Source organism: Varanus komodoensis, unplaced genomic scaffold, assembly GCF_004798865.1.
Source record: "Varanus komodoensis strain SLA01 unplaced genomic scaffold, ASM479886v1 scaffold2, whole genome shotgun sequence".
NCBI lineage: Eukaryota > Metazoa > Chordata > Lepidosauria > Squamata > Varanidae > Varanus > Varanus komodoensis.
Window position 1 is genome coordinate 45,549,565 of NW_025335568.1, and position 19,224 is coordinate 45,568,788.

At 42.1% G+C, this 19,224-nt stretch overlaps 1 protein-coding gene across 8 annotated transcripts in view; it reads left to right on the top strand.

Moving 5' to 3' along the window:
• SNX13 (sorting nexin 13) overlaps nt 1-19,224 on the top strand; it is an 89,455-nt gene that overhangs the window by 33,052 nt on the left and 37,179 nt on the right. For all 8 annotated transcript variants that reach the window (XR_006414616.1, XR_006414617.1, XM_044429361.1 and 5 more), the window contains 5 exons: nt 3,019-3,140; nt 5,330-5,451; nt 6,374-6,475; nt 6,920-7,008; nt 11,182-11,265. Coding sequence is in view for 6 of the 8 variants with exons in the window: in XM_044429361.1 (XP_044285296.1) it covers nt 3,019-3,140; nt 5,330-5,451; nt 6,374-6,475; nt 6,920-7,008; nt 11,182-11,265 (519 nt within the window). In the remaining 2 variants the exon portion in view is untranslated. The remainder of the gene's footprint in view (nt 1-3,018; nt 3,141-5,329; nt 5,452-6,373; nt 6,476-6,919; nt 7,009-11,181; nt 11,266-19,224) is intronic.

Here is a 19,224-nt window from a genome sequence, read left to right on the forward strand (position 1 = left end):
TTTCTATATCAGGTGCTAAGTAACAGGACATGAAGGGTCATGTTGCATTCATGTTTTATTTGTGGGTTTTCCAGAGGCAGCTAGTGGTCACCAAGTGAACAAGTGTTGGATCAGATAAGCTCTTAGTGCTTCATCATGACCCTGTTATTACCAAAGGGTAGCAATAGTGGCAGCTGTCATACACATACCTCCCTCTCCAGTCTTTCTCACTGCAATACTTCTTTGTTTCTATTATCTGCTATTATACTATACATCCAGCAACTTTCCAGATAAAACTATTCGGTGAACTGTCTGGACACCTTGGCAACACATTGGTGCTGGTGTTTTTAGCAGAAAGAGAAGACTGTGACTGTTCTTTGTGTTACAGTCTTGACCATGTACATAGTTAATCCAAAGAACCAGAACCAGATAGCACAGACCAGCAAGACTTCCAAGCAAAGTATAGAACTGAATGGCTGTTTCCTCAATTTAAGTACCCATGTCACTACTTCTGGCTGTTATTATACTAGCTCTTGGAATTTAAGAAATCAAGCTTGCTGAATCTGTGGTCACCAAAGGGTAGATATTTTATGTAGTCATACTTTGAAAGGACAAAAGGACAGATTTCCCTGAGGAAATGTACCATTAGCTGCTAAGGCTTAAGAGAACAAAGAACGTTGCAGGTCTTATTTTTCCCCCACCACCACCTAGGCAAGTGTCTGTACTTTTAGAGCAGAGCCCTTTAGTGGGAATAAGATACATTTTAACTCTTCTGCTCATTGCACAATAATAATACCTTGATAGTCAAAAACTGCTATTTAGTATCTTCTACTTGTATTAATACAGTGGTACCTTGGCTCATGAATGCCTTGGTTCATGAACAAATCGGGTCACAAACTAAAAATTTCTGAAAAATTTTGACTTGGGTCGTGAACACCACTTTGGGTGGAAATCAAGATCGCAGCCATCTGCCTCCCCCCCGAGTGGGGAGATGGCCATGATCCCAGTTGCTTTCGTGCAGGGAAGGCATGCGTGATCAAATTTAACTTGGCTCATGACCAATTTGGGTCACGACCAGAGTCCTGGAATGGATTAAGCTTGTGAGCCAAGGTACCACTATATGTCCTTTGTGCTGCAGAGTCTGCTTTTGCTTGTGTTGAACTTGATGGTAGACTATAAGATGTTGGTGATAGTTTGCAGTTTTCAGCATGGACAAGCAAGAATCTTGAGCTAGTGTGTTTATCCCTTTCTTAGTATGGGTCAAACATACATTAGAAAGGTATATTCCTACAATCTATAGCTTGTCTTTTCATTCTGGTTGTAATAAAGCAAGTTTCCAGGCAATGGTTCAGACTAAATATGAAACTATGATTGGTTGCCAATCAGAAATGAAACTTTCTCAAGAAAGCAAGTTGAGTTGATGAGAAGAGGAAACAGGTGGAGGTTTCTCAGAGGTGTCTGCTGGCACATATCTGTAATGGTAAATCATGGTTTGCTGTTATGTCTGATGCTTTCAGAATTTACAAGGTGTATAATTACATTGAGAAAAAAATATTTCTATAGCATCCTTTTTTAACTTGTTATGTTAGCTCAAGAAAACTTGCATAGTAATATGTGGGGCAGGTGAATTTGCCTTAGGGCACAAGATTGGATTATGCTTTTCCTTGCTGTTGTGAAATGTATAAATACATAAAGCTCTGTGCTGTTAATGAAAGCTTAACCCCTTACATAATCACTTAATTCTAAGATCTGTGGAATTAAGATCAAGGCAAAATGGTCTCATGATGATAAACTGTAAGATTTAGAAATACTTTTTATGACATAAGTATGTCACAACTAACTATGCCTGGTGTTTACTGTCAAGTAAACTAAGTCTAGGGAACAGGATCAGAAAATGTATCACATTCATTGGCTCCTGTTCAGCTTCTGAACCTTCATTACATTGTCAAATGCAGTTATTTGAAAAAATGAAAATAGTTTTCAACATAGATCTCATTCAGGCGTATAGTGAACCAGGGTTTCAGGGAGTGTGCTTGTGGAGTCATTCAAATCCTTCTGCCCTTTATCATGCATGTGAACCCCCTGACCCAGATCTATACTACCATGTCTTAATGTTAGATGTGACTTCAGCCATCTGACTTAAAACTGGACTTGTGTGTTTGGGCCTACAAGTCCCTGTTATTAGCCCAAGTGCCACGATCGGTATGATCTTCAACTTCTAAGAAGTCTCCAAGGGCAGTCCCATGTAGAATGCATTGCAGTAATCTAACTGGGAGATTACCAGAGCATACATTACTGAAGCCAGGGTGTCCCTGTCCATTTAGGGCTATAGCTGGACTACCAGGCAAAATTGGTAACATTCTGAACCATTGAGGCTACTGAGGCTCAAATAACAAAGATGGATTGAGGAGACCCCCCCCCCCCCGCCACTACAAACCTGCTCCTTCAGGGAGAGTGCAACCCCATCTAGAATAGATTGAACACTGGCCATCCAGTCAGAGAAAGCACCCATAAGTAGCTTCTCAGTCTTGCTTGAATTGAGCTTCACTTTGCTAGCTCACTTTCAATCCATTGTTGCAGCCAGACACCAGTTTAGCACATCCACCACCTCACCTGCTCATGATGAAAAGGTGAAATTAGATCTGCATATCCTCAGCATGCTGATGACAACACACTCCAAAATTCCCGTTCCTTCTGTAACCTCTAGTGCCATCTCGCTTTTTCTGCCAGCAAGATTATTCCATTGGATTAAAGCCTGTTGAGGGAAGGAGCTCCAGGAGATGCAAAGCCTGGGTTCAAGCTATTATTGGTGATGATGAATAATTGCAAGTCTATAATTGGACACCTATACACATCCAGGATTGTGATAACTATTTTTAGGTAGCATATGTACAACACAATACCTTTCTTGATAGGATTTTTAGCCACCAGAAGCATTTGCTAGAAATTACTGTTGCAATGTTTTTTTACCTGCACATCTGTGGAAAGAATTACCTGTTTCCTACGTTTTAATATTTATATATTTTGAAACAATTTTAGGTTATCCAGTTTTCCTTGCGTGACTATGTCCAGTATTGGTATTATACACTAAGTGATGATGAATCTTTTCTTCTTGAGATAAGACAGGCGCTCCAAAATGTTCTTATTCAATTTTCTTCTAGGTAAGAGTTTTCTGTATCAACAATTACAAATGTCCATAAATGTTACTTACAGGATACAAATTTACATTCATTAAAAATATGCCATGTCACAAAAACTTGCCACAAGTATTTCATATTTTGTAGCCCATTAGTCACACCATTGTGTCTTTTTGAAAGAAGGGAATATATCCTAAGGAATAAAAAATCAGTCTAAGATACATATAAGTAATTGATTTTTTTCATGATAACAACTGTGGAGAGTTTGCCTTGATCAAATTGTCAAGGAGAAGTTAATCTGATTTATTTCAATTACTTTAGTTAGGAAATTGCTTTTTTGGGCTCAGTGGCTATGGGTTGGGATAGAAAGCCATTGGAAATGATAAACATACTTAATGTTGAAATTAAGATTAATTCTACTATCTTATTACAATGAAATATTGCTGTGGAATATTATCCTATGTTTCCAAGTAACTAATGATCCAGTTTACATGATTCACCATGGGCAGCCACACACAATGGGTTGTTGGATTGTAGGAATCCAGGGTACTTTCTGAGTGACTGAAATGAGTTGTGTTGCTTGAAGCTGGGAGACTGTTTTTATTGTGGCAGCTGGCTGCAAAGCTGCTCAGTATGAGCAGGATGATATCTTTCCTTTGGTAATGTGCTTCTCTCACTTTTAAAAAAGCCAGTGTGGTGTAGCAGCTAACAGCATGGGTCTGTGACTCAGGCAATCTGGGTTGTAGTTCCTGTTCAGTCATGGAGTCTATTGGGTGATTTTGGACTAATCACACACTGGCAGCCCAACCTACCTCACAGAGTTGTTGTTACAGGATAAGCTTGAGAGCAGAAGAAAGAGAATGATGTAAGCTGCTTTGAGTTCTTTAAAAGAAAATTGGTGGGATATAAATAAGTACTAAGCAATACTTCTCATTATCCCTACCTTTCCATAGTACCAATTCTCCAACTACTCCAGAAAGGAAATATATTAAGTCTTCCTCTTCTTCTCTGCTTCTTTTCAGAGCACCTTAGTGCTGTGATTTTGTTGAAGAGCTCAAAGTTCAGAAAGTTGCGTCATCAGTTGAACGATCTGAGGCACTGAAAATAAAATAATTATTTTATACAGGAAACAAAAAGGGGTAGTGAAAGAAGCAGAGAGGTGGAGACAAAACGAATTTTGGTGAATAATATGGTCGGATATGTGCCAGAGCTGATAGGAGGACTGAAGGGAAAAGAGGCAGAGAACAAGTCACAGTGAGCCAAATTGTATGTTAAGTACACCAGGGGTTGTTGCATATCCACTCATTGTATTATTGACTTCTACTCATATGAAATAGCTTCACTGTTTGGTTTCACAAGTAGGAAGGAATTGAGTACATTTTTAAAATACTATTTTAAGATAACTGTACTTAGCTCCCAGTGAAAGCAATAGGACTTATTTTTCACTTTGATTTCATGGGAACTACATGCAGCTAATTAATCTGTATCAAACCTCATGTGGGAATGCTTGATTTTACAATGATTTTACTGTATAGAACTGTAAAAACAATAGTGTGACAGAATTCTATTAACATAGTATTTGCTTGTAGGTTAGTTAGGCTGTTCACCAGATGTCACAGACACTTCAGAAACTCTGATGCTGAGGGGTTTGGGTTGGTGTTTGGATAGGGTTTTGTATTTTGTCTTAGAACCTGAAGAATCAGAGGCAGCACACCTATGGTTGCTGCAAAACATGAAAGGGAGAATGCTATTGCACTCAAGTCCTACTTGTTGGTTTCCAACAGTGAGAAAATCTGCCACTGTGTAAATAGAATAATGAACTAAATGAACCTTTGGTCTGATCCTGCATGGCTCTTATGTTCTTATGTGTTCAGCAAACATTTTATGTAAGGTTGCCATCTAGTGTTCTGTTTTAGTATGTGCTGCTAGGTAACTTGCCTTTTTTCCTTCAAGGAATTCAAGGCATCTTGCATGATCCTCCTCCTCCTCCTCTCCATTTTATCCTCACAACAACCAAGTTGGGCTGAGAATCAGTGTCTGGCCCAAATTCACTCAGTATGCTTCATGGCTAAATGGGAAATGGAACCCAGATCTTACATATTCCAGTCCAATATTCTAGCCACTACATTGCCCTGTCTCAATCTTGTGTTTAAGATTGAAAGCAAAATTCCTTCGTAAGATTTTGTTAATGTAATATTTCTTTACTTTGAAAGATCAAAAGAAATAGATTGGCAGCCTTATTTTACCACCCGACTTGTAGATGATTTTGCCACTCATCTTAGAGTATTCAGAAAAGCTCAGCAAAGGATAACTGAAAAAGATGATCCAAGTAAAGGTAAAAGATACTATTGATTTTTGTGTAATAAACAAAATGATGGTTTTGACTGTTTTACTACTGTTTTCCAGTAGATTCAGCTACCTTTTTCTTGTATACCAGAGCATTAGCTTCCTCAAGTGGTTATATTATCTATGCCTACAGGTCATTAAATACAAGAATCCATTTTCCCCCAAGAAGCCACTTTTCCTTAAAGTCAGAAAAGGTTCTTGGGATTTTAGAGGTTGTTGTAATAGAGAGCTGAATAAGGAATTCTCCTTTTATAAGTATGACATTGGATGACATGCTTGTCTTAATGAACAAAAACCACTGTCCAGAAATAGACGCATTTCTGTGGAAAGCTCTTTTATCTCAAGTACCAATTAGAGTGGTCATAGCTGCAGCTTAATTGAATAGATCAGGTGAATCATTACAGCAATTTGATCTTCTCATGATTTACTGTTGAAAGAAGCAGAGTACTTAAGCTGTTTCTGTCCCTTGGTTTTGCCCTAGAAGCATCTGTAATTATAGTGGAAGTACACATAAACATACAGCTAGATTTTCATTGTTAAATGCATAGCTTGGCACACATGGGGAAAAAAGAATTAAATTACTAGAGATAAGTACAAATTGTACAGAAGTATAATAATGAGCATAGATGTTATGGAAGATGGATTTTAGTGGAATTATAACAGTATGTGTAAAAGCAGACCTAACTATTTCAGTGTACACTTATTTTAATTGTTAATTTATTTATTTAACTAGGTTTTTTAAAAAAAATTCTTAGCCGAGAATGCACTGAGGTTTTATTGCACTGGGGTTTTATTGTATTGTTATTTATTGATGTTTTGTGAGCCGCCCCGAGGCTTTATTGCAATGGGGCGGCATAGAAATGTTTTAAATAAATAAATAAATCCATTTAAGGTTTCCAATATCTGTTTAGATGGAGCAGAAGATCTTGTAGATACATTTTTTGAAGTTGAAGTTGAAATGGAGGAGAATGTCTGTCGTGATCTAATCTGCACATCTCCCAAAGATGAAGAAGGTTTTTTTTCCACTTACTTTCTTTAGATATGCTGTGAATAAGTTGTCCAGTGACCCATCTCCTGGAAATAACCTGAAATTTCTAGACGTAATGTTCAATAAGTATTTTTACTTCATAGGTTTTTCACTGAAATATTTTATTAATCTGTCAAAGGAGGAATATATTTATAATAATAAAACTTACGTTTATATTGATTTAGAAATGGGAACTTGAAAGATTGTGCAGGAGGTATTACAAATTCAGAATGTAATTTGGACGTGCATATAAAGTATGTATTTCTAGAAGATTATTGCCAACAGTTAGTTTGTTGGATTTTATCGTCATCCTCAAATTATGGTAGTATTTGTTGCAGTATATAAAGGTACTGTTACATTTTTAAATATTAAAAATAAATACATTTAACTGTATTTTATTTTGTTATATATTTTATATCATGCCTTTTAGGATTCCTAAGGGATCTGTGTGAAGTTTTACTGTATTTATTGCTACCTCCTGGAGACTTCCAGAACAAGATCATGAGATATTTTGTCAGGGTAAATTTCATTTCATATTCCAAGATTTGCATGATTTTTGTATAATAAGGAATTATATTTCCAGGTCTCTCCAATAATTAAAATTCTTTAATTTCCCTTGTTCAGTTGTCCAATTAATTGTGTCTTTGTTTTTAATTTAGTAATAATGTAATCTGCTAAATATTAATGCATATTATAAAATAGTTAATCAAAATTAGAATGCAGTCTGCTACTAAGTGCCCATGTTGAAGGATTCTCATTGCATGCTGAAGCCTAGTTGCTCTACTGCTTGCATATATGCATGGCTATCAGCATTGTGATGGCCTGTTATGTAGTGTGCTCCCTGTTAAGGTGAAAGGTGGTTGGAGGGGATTTGGGGAGTTGTGCACAGATCAATTCCTTGTAAATGCTTCTTGTACTGTCCATGTATGTGTGTGTGAGTTAGTGGTAACCTGTTGAGCTTATGGGGATCCTCTGGGTGCACCTACTGTACTTCTAGTAAATTGCATCATGACCCTTGCATGAAAACACTTCAGAACCTTTTCTGAAGGAAGAAAACATTTAAATTGTATATAATAACATGGTCATTAATTCTAATCACCTGTTGTAAATATGATCTGTCTAGTTAGCAACTATGTATATTATATACAAGAAATGTTACTCATATTTTTCTGTTTAAAATATAACAGCTTTGTGTTGATGAGCAGTGAGCATTTTCCTATTTTTAAATTAGTGTATACCTTTGTATAGGATTTTGAGACACGCCTCTTATTGTTGTCTTGCATTTGTTCTTCAGACCAGGAGAGAAAGTAATCTTTAACTTGTATATTAATCATATTTTGCATGGAAAAGTTTGTTCTGGAATACCAACATAGTTGCATTTTCTTCAGAGTCCCATGTCCTGGAGCATTTGCTTGTCAGCCCTACCAATAAATTGTGGGATGGAAGAATTTGTACTTGTGACTGAAGCTTGATTGCATGGATCAGTAAAGTGTAGGATGATAGCTTTAGAAATATCTGTCTGTCTGAGAAAATACTCCTTCTCTCCTTTAAATATTCAAGCCTAGGAGGGACCTTGAAGAACTTACAGTATTTGCAGAACTTCTCTTGCTTTCCATTTGAGTATAACATGGATGCTGTTATAAGGCTAGAAGTATCAAGTTCTGAAAAGTTCCCACTCTTCTGTTGTGTTGAGCAACTAAACTACAACTGGCACTTTTCTTCCTTGCCTTTGCTAACACTTACTGACTGCTTTGCAACTGCCACTGGTTTGATGTTAGATAGCTTTCCTACCTCTAATTCTCCACCAACTCCCACTTTAATTTCTTTTCTCAGCCCCAACTGTTCTTATGATATACTACCCACTCATTCAACTCAGGAAGACTGCTAATTCTTCATATAACAGCCCCTTAAGTTGTCAAAATTCTGTTTTGATGTCAGACACCAAAATTGGATTTTATAAACCAGTCACTGATATGCATGCTGACTAAGAAGTATTGAGTGGATTGAATGGGACTTAACTGTTTTTTATTATGTGTATGAAAGCAGCCTTAATGTTTTTATTCATTATAAAGTATAAAAAATGAATATAACTGATAAATAATAATTAGTAACATTATGTTTTATAATAGTGGGATTGCAGCCATTATTGATTGAGAGTGAATACAGTAACTACAGAGCAGTATCTGTTAGAATATTTCATACCTAGCTATATTTTTAAATATTGTGAAACCTAATGCTTATTTATTTATTTATTTATTGGCTTTCTAACCTGTCCCATTAGTGGGTTACAACAATAAAACTATACACACAATATAAAATATGATCACAAATTACAATAAAACAATAAGACAATAAAATAATAAAAATGTGCCCACTGACAGAACCAATAATTTCATAAAAAGGCATACCACATTGTTGAAATGCCATTAAAAACAAACTAAAAATTAAAATACTGTTGAAATAAAAAGGTCCTTGCATGGCACCAAAAGTATACAAAGAGGGCACCAGGTGAACCTCTCTGGGGAGTTTGCTCCAGAGTCAGGGTGCCATTCCGGAAAAGACAATTCTTTCTCCTTATTCCCTGAGGAGGGTGCTATTTTAGAAGGATCTTAGATAAGAATCTAAGGTGCTGGGTAGGTACATATGGGAAGAGGTGCTCCTTTAGATACTCTCATCCCAAACCCTCATCCCAAACCCTTTAGGACTTTAAACACTAGTGCTGACACCTTGAATTGGGTCCAGACCTCAACTGGAAGCCAATGAAGAAGGTAGCCAGTGAAGATGGTAGAGGACTGGCTTTATATGATCATATCTGCCAGTTCTCATTAGCAGTCTAGCTGCCCTACTTGGGACCAATTGATGTTTCCAGACCATCTTCAAGGGAAGCCCCACATAAAGTGCATTGCAATAATCCAGGTGAGAGATTACCAGTGCATGGATAACTGTTGCCAGATCGCATCTGCCCAAATAGGGCTGCAGCTGATATACCAGCTTGAGCTGATAGAAGGTGCTCCTGGCCACCAAATCCACCTGAAATCTCAGGGATAATTCAAGAGGACCTCCAAGCTGCAAACCCAGTTATTTAGGTGGAGTTTGACTCTATCCAGAACAATCTGAATGGATGCACTCCTCACCAACAGTATCTCCATATTATCTGGATTGAGTTTCAGTTTATTAGGCATAATCCAATCTATTATTTAGGCCAGACCTCAATTCAGAACATCCACTGCCACTTCTGCATCTGATGAAAAAGAAAGGTATTGCTGAGTGTCATCAGGATACTGATGACAACTCAGCCCATATCTTCTGATGACTTCACCCAATGGTTTTATGTAGATATTAAAGAGCATGGGGGTTCAAATAGAGCCCTGAGAAACTCTATGGCATAAATGTCATGGTATAGAACAGTAATCCCCCAGCACTACTTTCTGGCTATGACCAGTCAAGTAGGAACAGAACCACTGCAAAGCAGTTTCCCCTACTCCCAACTTGATCAACCTGTCCAGGATACCATGGTCAATGGTATTGAAAACTGCTGAGATGCCCAGGAAACCAGGATCCTACTCCCCCTGTCTTTCTCCCAGCATAGAGCAACCAAGGCAGTTTCCTTTCCAAACCAGGTCTCAGTCCCAAATGAAATTGGTCCATTTTATCCAAGATGCTCCATTTCATCCAAGAGTGACTGGAGTTCACCAGCTACCACCCACTCTTACAGTTTATTTTTAACAGGAATATTAGCGACTGGTTCACATCCTTGTCCACATCCTCAGGCCTCAAAAACTGAAACTCATACAATAAATGATTTACCTATTGTTTTTATGCTATAACTGTGCACGAGCTTACTATTCTTCTTTATGAGAGTTAGGAGCTTAGGAAGCTGCCTTATAATTAGTCAGACCACTGATTTATCTAGCCCAGTATTGCTGACACTTACTGGCAGCAGTTCTCCAGGCTGCTTGAGATCAAATGTGGCACCATCTGCATGTAAAACACTTACAGTATCACTGAACTACTATTCTGCATGTTGTTAAATAGGTTTACTTTGGAGCCCTTTTCACTCCTATCCTCCAAATAATTATACCCTCATAGAAGAAGAAAATGGCTGGACCTGCTACCCTTACCTTTGCCTTCACATCCCCTGCTATCCACATGTTCGGGAAATGTCTGTAATGACAAAGCTTGTTGAAAGTCTATAGGCGCACTCTGCTCTGGATCACACACTGTTCGAGAGTCAGGGAGAGTTTACACACATTCAGGAGGCTTTCCTGTCCAGAAATACCCAACATGTGGACAGTGGGAGTAGGATATAACTCTCCTAGAGGAGGTGGGACCAGTGAGTATGGTGCTTTCTCTTTCCACTTAATTTTTATGTTCAGATGGAGGATAGCCAGGGTAAAGGGATTTGGTCTAGTTACATTCTTTGAATCTTGATATAGTTTGGTGTGATTATATTTTTGGCAGATTGAGTAAGGATAGAAATACAGGTTTAGGAACTTGACATCTACTTTGCTAGAAAAACTCTAGAATGTTATTTTATGGGATTGTTTTCAAGGAATATGAAAAAGGAAGTTCTTTTTATCTGATTTGTTTACAACTTTTTAGCTTTAGTTTGAAACCTAGTTCAAATTTATATTTGAAAGAAAGAAATTATGAACAAGGACATATGTAATTGTATTTTGAATTTTTTTTCAGGAAATCCTTGCTCAAGGAATTCTTCTTCCATTAATAAATCAGCTCAGTGATCCTGATTATATTAATCAGTATTTCATATGGATGGTAAGCTTTTTAAACTAGAGCTAGATAGCATCTTCATTGTAATTAATTGCCTGTGCACACAGTTTTCACACCTTTTTTCAGTATACTGTAATAATAACATATATTGCAGAAATGAATAGTGATGCTAATCTCTTCATCATAACCCTTTACTAGGGGTGTTCATTGGATTTGGTTGAAGCCTGAGCTGAACTGGGACTCTTTGCACCATTGTTGCTCCTACCTGAAGTGAAATGAGCTTCCCCCTGAAGCAGCCAGAACTGAAGTTTAACCCTCATAAGGGATTATTACCTAGTTGTGCTTTGGAGATGCAGACATTAAGCTTCCTTCCCTAGTAGCATCTTTATATTTTGTTTCTCTATAAACACTAATGCTGGGGTGTCAGGAGGGAGGAATGTGGTTGTATAACTGAGAAATCCACTGTCTAATTTTACATTTTATTTGGAGCTCCAATATCTGTGCTTTTGTGGAAAACAAAGATGGGATCATGACTGGACAATATTTAAATACCATCAAGGTTCTTTATTTTAAAAGCCTTCAGCTGGTTTTCAGTTAATATAACTTTTTAGCATGTGTATGTATCCTTCTGAAACTTAGCAGAGGGCAAGTCTAAAATGTCTCTGACCGACCCGCATGACCTATGCCTCCTCTGCCTGAGGGAGGGGCATAGGACTGATAAATGCTCTCACTGCCTGACCTTCTCTAAGCAGCCCAGGAAAAACAGTGAGAATCGCCTCTGGAGGCTCTTGTGGGACCAGGCTCTCATGCAGTCCGACCTGCTCGTTGCTGCTCCGAAGCCTGGCTCCGCTTCAGTGGCTCCACCCTCACGTCCTTCGGACGAATGCACATCTGCCATGGTGGTTCCACCTGTTTCTCCCAAGAAAAAGCACGAGAAGCGCAAGCATGCTGAACCCAACAAATCGGCAGGCCATAAGAAGGCCATGAAGGAGAAGGCTCCTAAACCTTCAAATAAATTGAAGGGTCCGGAGCGTCCTCGACACCGAGACTCGGATTCGACAGCCCCCTCGGTACCGGCAGCACTTACCGTACCGACCCCACCCGATCCGGTGCTTCAGGCGGCTATGAGGGTTACCCCTCAAGGGTCCCCTCGCCGTGTGGCTGACCTTCCTGCTGGGCCACTTCCAACTCTACAAAGAGGCTCAATTTCTGATGGGGAAATTCAGGACTCCCCCACTAGGGCTAGGTCGCCCACACCTATGCCCACACCCACTCTGAAGGTGGATGTAGAGATGTCCCCGCCTAGGAGCCGGAGGAGTCGCTCCATGGAGCAGCGCTCTGACGGATGGCATCGCTCATACTATCAGACCTGGGACAATCTGCTATCCATCGGATACTATCCTGCTCCTAGGGGCAGTCTTCACCACCGTCCCGCGACCGACTGCAGTCCTCAGGCCCGAGGCGTGCATCCCCGCTACCTCCTCGGGATGGAAGTAGCCACTCCTTCTCCCTGGCGGAGTCCTCATCATCGGCTCCGCTGTATTATGGTGCTGACTCTGACGAATCGGAGGTCAATTCAGCCTCACCTGACATCTCTGTGATCTCCCAGGGCCCTGCGTCACCAGATGAATCGCATGTCTTCTTCGTGGAGCTGATGTCCCAGCTTGTCCAGTCCCTTGACATTGATGCCATCCAGCATCCGGGACCTACTACGGACAAGTTTTATGACGTCGTCCGTGGGGAGCAGTCCACATCGATAGTCCTGCAGCTGATCACCACCTTACGACAGGCGATGACGCAGCCCTGGGACTTGCCCTCTCACCCTCAACCCGTGTCTCGGAGGTATGAATCCATGTACCGGGTTCGGGAGGAGGATATCCCCTTCCTCCTCCACCACCCCAAGCCGAACTCGGTTGTGGTGGAGTCCTCCCAGGGCAGAGAGGTGAGAGGTCACACTGTGCCAAGGGATAAGGAGGGACGAAAGATCGACTCCCTGGCCAGGTGAGTCTACGCTGCCTCAGGCCTGGGGCTACGTATCTCCAACTACGAGGCGACGTTGGTGAGGTATCAACACTTCATAATGCAACGCCTCCACAACGTTGCCTCGACCCTCCCGGACCACCAGGGCGACCTGGCCAAGGTCCTCATCAAGGAGATGATGCAGGTTGCTGTCTATCAGTTGTCCACAGCCAGACACCATGTGGGCACAGACTCGAAGGCCTTGGTCAGTGCCGTTTCACTCCGGAGACACGCCTGGCTAAGAAATTGTAACTTTCTGGAGGAGACTAAATGTCGGATTGAGGAAATGCCCTTCGACGGGGCCAGGCTTTTTCACTCGCGCACCGACCACAAGTTAAAGAAACTACATGAATCCCGCATGACAGCACACAGGATGGAGCTACAGACCCAGATCAGGCGTAAGTGATCATGGACTCGTCCATCTTATAGGCAGTCCTACCAGCCTAGACAGCAGCCCCAGCACCAGCAGCAGCTGGTACTACTCAATGAAATACAACAACTTCTTCGTAAAGGAGCGATTCGTCAAGTAACCCCACCTGACGGACTCCACGGATTCTATTCCAGATATTTTACAGTCCCGAAGCGGGATGGTGGTCTACGTCCAATTTGGGACCTACGTAATCTGAATCAATTTATCATGACAAAAAAGTTTCGAATGACCACCCTTCAAAATATTTTGCCGCTGCTAGGGAAAGAGGATTGGTTCGCCTCATTGGACTTGAAGGACGCCTATTTCCACATTTCGATCCACCCGAGTTATAGGCGTTTCCTTCATTTTGCTGTTGTACCCCATTTCTACAAATTTACAGTTTTACCTTTTGGACTGGCCACTTCTCCGAGAGTGTTCACCAAATGTATGGCCCCTGTCTGCGCTTTCCTACGCCTCCAAGGAATACAAATTTACCCGTATCTTGATGATTGGCTGCTCGTGTCCCAATCTAGGGAAGGACTCCTCTCATCCATCCGTACAACCTGTGCCTTGTTGGATGATCTGGGCCTACGCATTAATACTGAGAAATCTTCTCTTCTTCCGACGCAGATGCTTTCATTCATTGGAGCCCGCCTGGATTCGATGTTGGGGAAAGCCTTCCTTCCTTGGGACAGACAACAGATTCTTGCTTGCCACATCCATTGAATGCGACGAGATGGTACGGTCCCGGCAAAGTCCATCCAGAGGATCCTGGGACATATGGCTTCCTCGGTTGCTGTGGTGCCACATGTCAGACTTCGACTCCGTCCGTTACAACTCCTCTTCAACAAGATGTTCCACCCACAGAGGGACCCACCGTCGAAATTGATTTGAATCCCATCCTCGGTGCTCCATTCTCTACTCTGGTGGTCGGTACCAGCCAATCTGACTGTTGGGGTTCCCTTCAGGCCCTGATGTCCTTCGATAACCCTCGGTACCGATGCATCTCTTCTGGGATGGGGAGCAATATGCTCCAGCCTACACACACAAGGCACATGGAATCGTCGAGAATCCACAAATCATATCAACTTCCTGGAGCTGCTGGCAGTATTCAAGGCGCTACGCTCTTTCGAGGATGTTCTCCAACATCAGTTCGTTCAGATAACTTCGGACAACATAGCCACCATCTTCTATCTGAACAAACAAGGTGGAACAAAGTCCCCGACTTTGGCCAGATTTTCAATGAAAATTTGGGACTGGTGCATTCCGAGAGACATCACACTGATGGCAGTCCATCTGGCTGGTATGGACAATGTGCAAGCAGACCTCCTCAGCAGGCACGTGTTCATCTCTCACGAATGGGAACTAGATCCTCGGACACGTGACCATCTCTTTCATCGCTGGGGGTTCCCCGACGTGGACTTGTTCGCCACCCAACAGAACAAGGTGTGCGATGCTTACTGTTCGAGAGCGGGAATCGGGGACAGATCTCTAGGGGATGGCTTCATGATCCCCTGGAACAACCTGATCTTTTACGCCTTCCCTCCAGTCCCTCTTATGATGAGAGTGATAGCGAAGATAGTACACAATCGGGCCTCGGGGATACTAATTGCCTCTTGGTGACCACTCCAAGCTTGGTTTGCGACACTGCTCGACATCTCTCGCAGGGAATGCCTCCATCTACCACTGCTTCTGTACCTCATAACCCAACAGGGCGGTACGCTTCGCCATCCAGATTTACTGTCATTGAACTTAACAGCATGGTGAATCCGATAGTTACCATTGTGCCATCGCTATCAACGACAAATTCAAGTGGTTCGAATCCTGCCGTCGACTCCAGTGCGTTCGGTGTTTCCTCTTCATTTCTTCCCTCCGTACCATCGGATTCAAGGATTGATCCGTCGAATCTGACAGCCTTTCATCCTGATATCCAACACATCCTTGATTCTGCTTTGAAGCCATCCACACGGAAGTCCTAGGAGGCTAAATGGAGATGATTTTCTACCTTTGCCGAGTGTCATTCGTTCTCTTCATTTACATCATCAATACATCAGATCCTTCCGTTCCTATTAGAACTGCACCATTCCGGATTGAAACTGTCTTCAGTTAAAGTGTATACGGCAGCAATAGCCTACCATCGTGGCTTGGTTGAAGGATCAACCACCTTCTCTCAACCTACTGTTAAGTGGTTTCTTAAAGGACTTCATACTCTTAATCAATCAATCAGGCCAGTAATGCCTACATGGAGTCCCTCTGTTTTTCTGCAAGCGCTTTCGAACCATTGGCAACAGTTGATTTACGTCTGGTTTCATGGAAGACAGCATTTCTTGTTGCGGTTACGTCAGCCTGAAGGGCCAGTGAGCTCTGCGCTCTCCGCATAGACCCTCCTTACCTGAATTTTCACAGAGAAATGGTCATTTTGCGCCTCGATCCATCTTTTTTTCCTAAGTTGTCCACACCTTTTCATATGGGACAGGATATTATCTTACCTGCCTTTTTTCCGTCGCCGTCAACTCCGTTAGAAAAATCATTGCACTCACTTGACGTTTGGCGCTGTTTAGCTTTTTACAGATCGAGGACTGAATCTATTCGACGCTCAAATAGGCTGTTCGTTAAATATTCCACCAGAGATCAAGGCGATCCAGTCACTCCGCAGAGACTTTCCAAGTGGATAGTCCATACTATCACTTTATCCTATCCACTGGCTAAGATTGAATTACCTACAGGTCCTCGAAGCCATTCGACTAGGGCTGTTGCTGCCTCATCTGCCTTTGCATCGGGGGTCCTGATTGATGATGTATGCCGAGCTGCTACTTGGGTGAACCCTTGCACTTTCGCCAGACATTATCATCTAGATGTTCGAGCTCGGCAAGATTGCTCCTTTGCCGGAGCCGTTCTTTCATCTGTTCTTCATTGAGGACACCTCCCCTCATCAAAGACTGAACAAAATGGCAGACGCTCTGCTCTTTATAGGCTATGGGGGAGGGGGAGCGGAGTTTTCCTGCCAAAAACTGTTAGCTTGCAATCTTCCGGCTAAAGGCACTGCGCAGGCGCAGCACCGATATGTGTGACTGCACAGATGGCCACTCGAAGAGCATCAGTTACACATAAGCAACCTGCTTTTCCTGTTTAAAACAAAAAAACAAAAAACAAAATATAAAGATGCAAAGTGAACCCACCATTGCCTATTGTTCTTACATTTATTGTGTAGAAACCCCTCCTGAGAGGCTATGGTTCTAACTATCATCTTATTCTGACAATTAAAAAATAGTTAGAGCTTTAAAAAAAATTCTTGGATAATTAATGGGGGCGGCATTAAGCTTTAGATTTCCAGTTTAGGTTCAATATCCAAGTCAAAGCAGATGGATTCCAAACTGGTCCAAACTTAATTAGACCATTTGGAAAGTTTTATATGTATATATATTACCAAAACTGCATTTTTTCAGGCTGAAACATGTTAGCAACATTCAGTATTAGTATTTTTATACATATTAATTGAAATAAGGAAATATATTCTGTGACATTAAAAACACTAGCATTTAACCATAAAATTTCATACAGTAATAATTGGAATATAAAATGCTTTACATGTGGTCCTGTAGTATAGTTTTCTAGGCTATGTGTTCATATGCAACAAGCAATACCATGTGGTTTCTGCAGTGTGCAGTTTATTACCGGTATAGTCTGTCAAATGATCATGTGGTTTCTACACTTGTTCTGTTCTGGCTATCGTCCCTTAGTCCTTCCTTTAGTATCTTACCAGGCACTGTAGCCAAAATTCAATCCCAAGGTGCATCACTCCTCCCTATGTAATCTACCTTCCCCTCCTTGACCCATGTGTTTCCCTGGGGATGACCTCTACCACCTGCTCTATTCTTTTAACATTCTTTAGCCAAGTGGCCAGTTACTTACTTACTCCCCTGCATACCAAGGCATGCTTCCAGTGACTTCTCCAGCCACTGCTGCCCATCCCACTCCAGTCATTCCCACCACAGCAACATGCAGCTGTTGGAAAACATGTCTTTATTTTTGCAGGGACCGAAGTGCTAGGGAGGGGCATCTCAGCAAGAATGTAAAGCATGCCATTCATTAAAAAGAAAGCTAGTGATTTCTTCTGCTGATGCACCAGCTCTCCTGACTGGATACCACCCCCAACCCTTCAGAGAATCCCACCTCATGCTAACATGCATTGAGCCACTGAATGTAGGCCCTTCGGCTTCGGCCACATGTGGCACTGCCCAGTCCCAACTGCACAGATACCTCCCTGCACATCTGTGACCACAGCTAGCTTGCAGCAGTGTACTGGAACAGTGAGAGCAGGCTGCAGGACTGTTTTCGAGGAAGAACATTTGCATCATGGCCCCCACCCCCACATCTCTCTGAAAGGTAGGTAGGAAGCCCAGGGAGGCCACTCTGCCATGGCCAGTACTAAGAAGTAGACTAGCAACCATGCTGCAATTGAAGCTCTGGGCTCCTGGCAGTACATCTGAGGGTAGTTCTACTGGGAAATAGTGGCACTGACTTCACACACCTGTCTGATGTGGGCGTCTGGGTTCAGAGGGGAGTGGGATGATACACTGGGCCAGTGTTCAGGTTCACCAACAGCACCTCTCTCCACATGGCATAGATAGATTGTCCTGAGACTATTTGATAGGGGACAGTACACAAAAGTTTTAAAATAAAAATAAGTTTTGTGCACCCACTCACTCCATCACACCTGGCATGATTGTCCTGCCCACTGCCTATCCCCTTTATATCCAAACTTAGTTCTGATAAGGCACCCCTGCTGCCAGAAGTGATACATGTGTGGTGAGGACTCTTTCAGTTTCCTGATTCACCTCCTCTGGGGGCTGCCCTGTGCTGGCGAGGCTGTGATCACCTTATTGTGCTGGTGTGCTGTGTCTACTGCTACTGCTTCCTCAGACAGCTGCCTAGAGCATGGGGATGGCAGCTGAGAGATCATGTCCATGCCTTCCTTCTCCAGATCCAGCTGGCATGTATTTGGGCTGTTGGTGCTGGAGGAATATGTGGTGGGGAAGTTGGATAATGAAGGGTGGGGGGAGGTTGCAGGGAAATAAAGCTGAATTCCAAAAAAAAGGGATGCTTTGTCCTATAGTTCTGAGGTGAAACTTAGTGCCAGGGGCAACTGGTGGACTGTAGAGAGTAAGACAGGCTGGGTAGCACAGAGGAAGAGTGCTTTCCTGGGTGGAGTAGAGCTTAACCTTTTGGTTGCGTAGGGGGCTTTCTGCCTGGTGAATGAGTGCCTGTCATGGGGCAGAAGTGCACTTTAGGATGCTGGAAGGGAGAGATGCTACTTCCTGAAGTGGAGGTGGGTGTGCTATCCTTTTGATCAGGGAGTAGCTGCAAGGGCTTGTTGTAGAAATACATGGTGCTGGGAGTCTCCCTGGAGTGCTGGTTATGCATGATGACTTCCTTGGGGGCATGCATCTTGTCTTCACAGTGGGCTGGGGTGTGGGAAAAGGCCTTCTTCCTCAGCCACATAGAGAACATTGGGGAAAGAATTTCATGGTGTTTGGGGCAGAACTGTTCCTGTGCCTCTGAGTTCCCCCATAGGT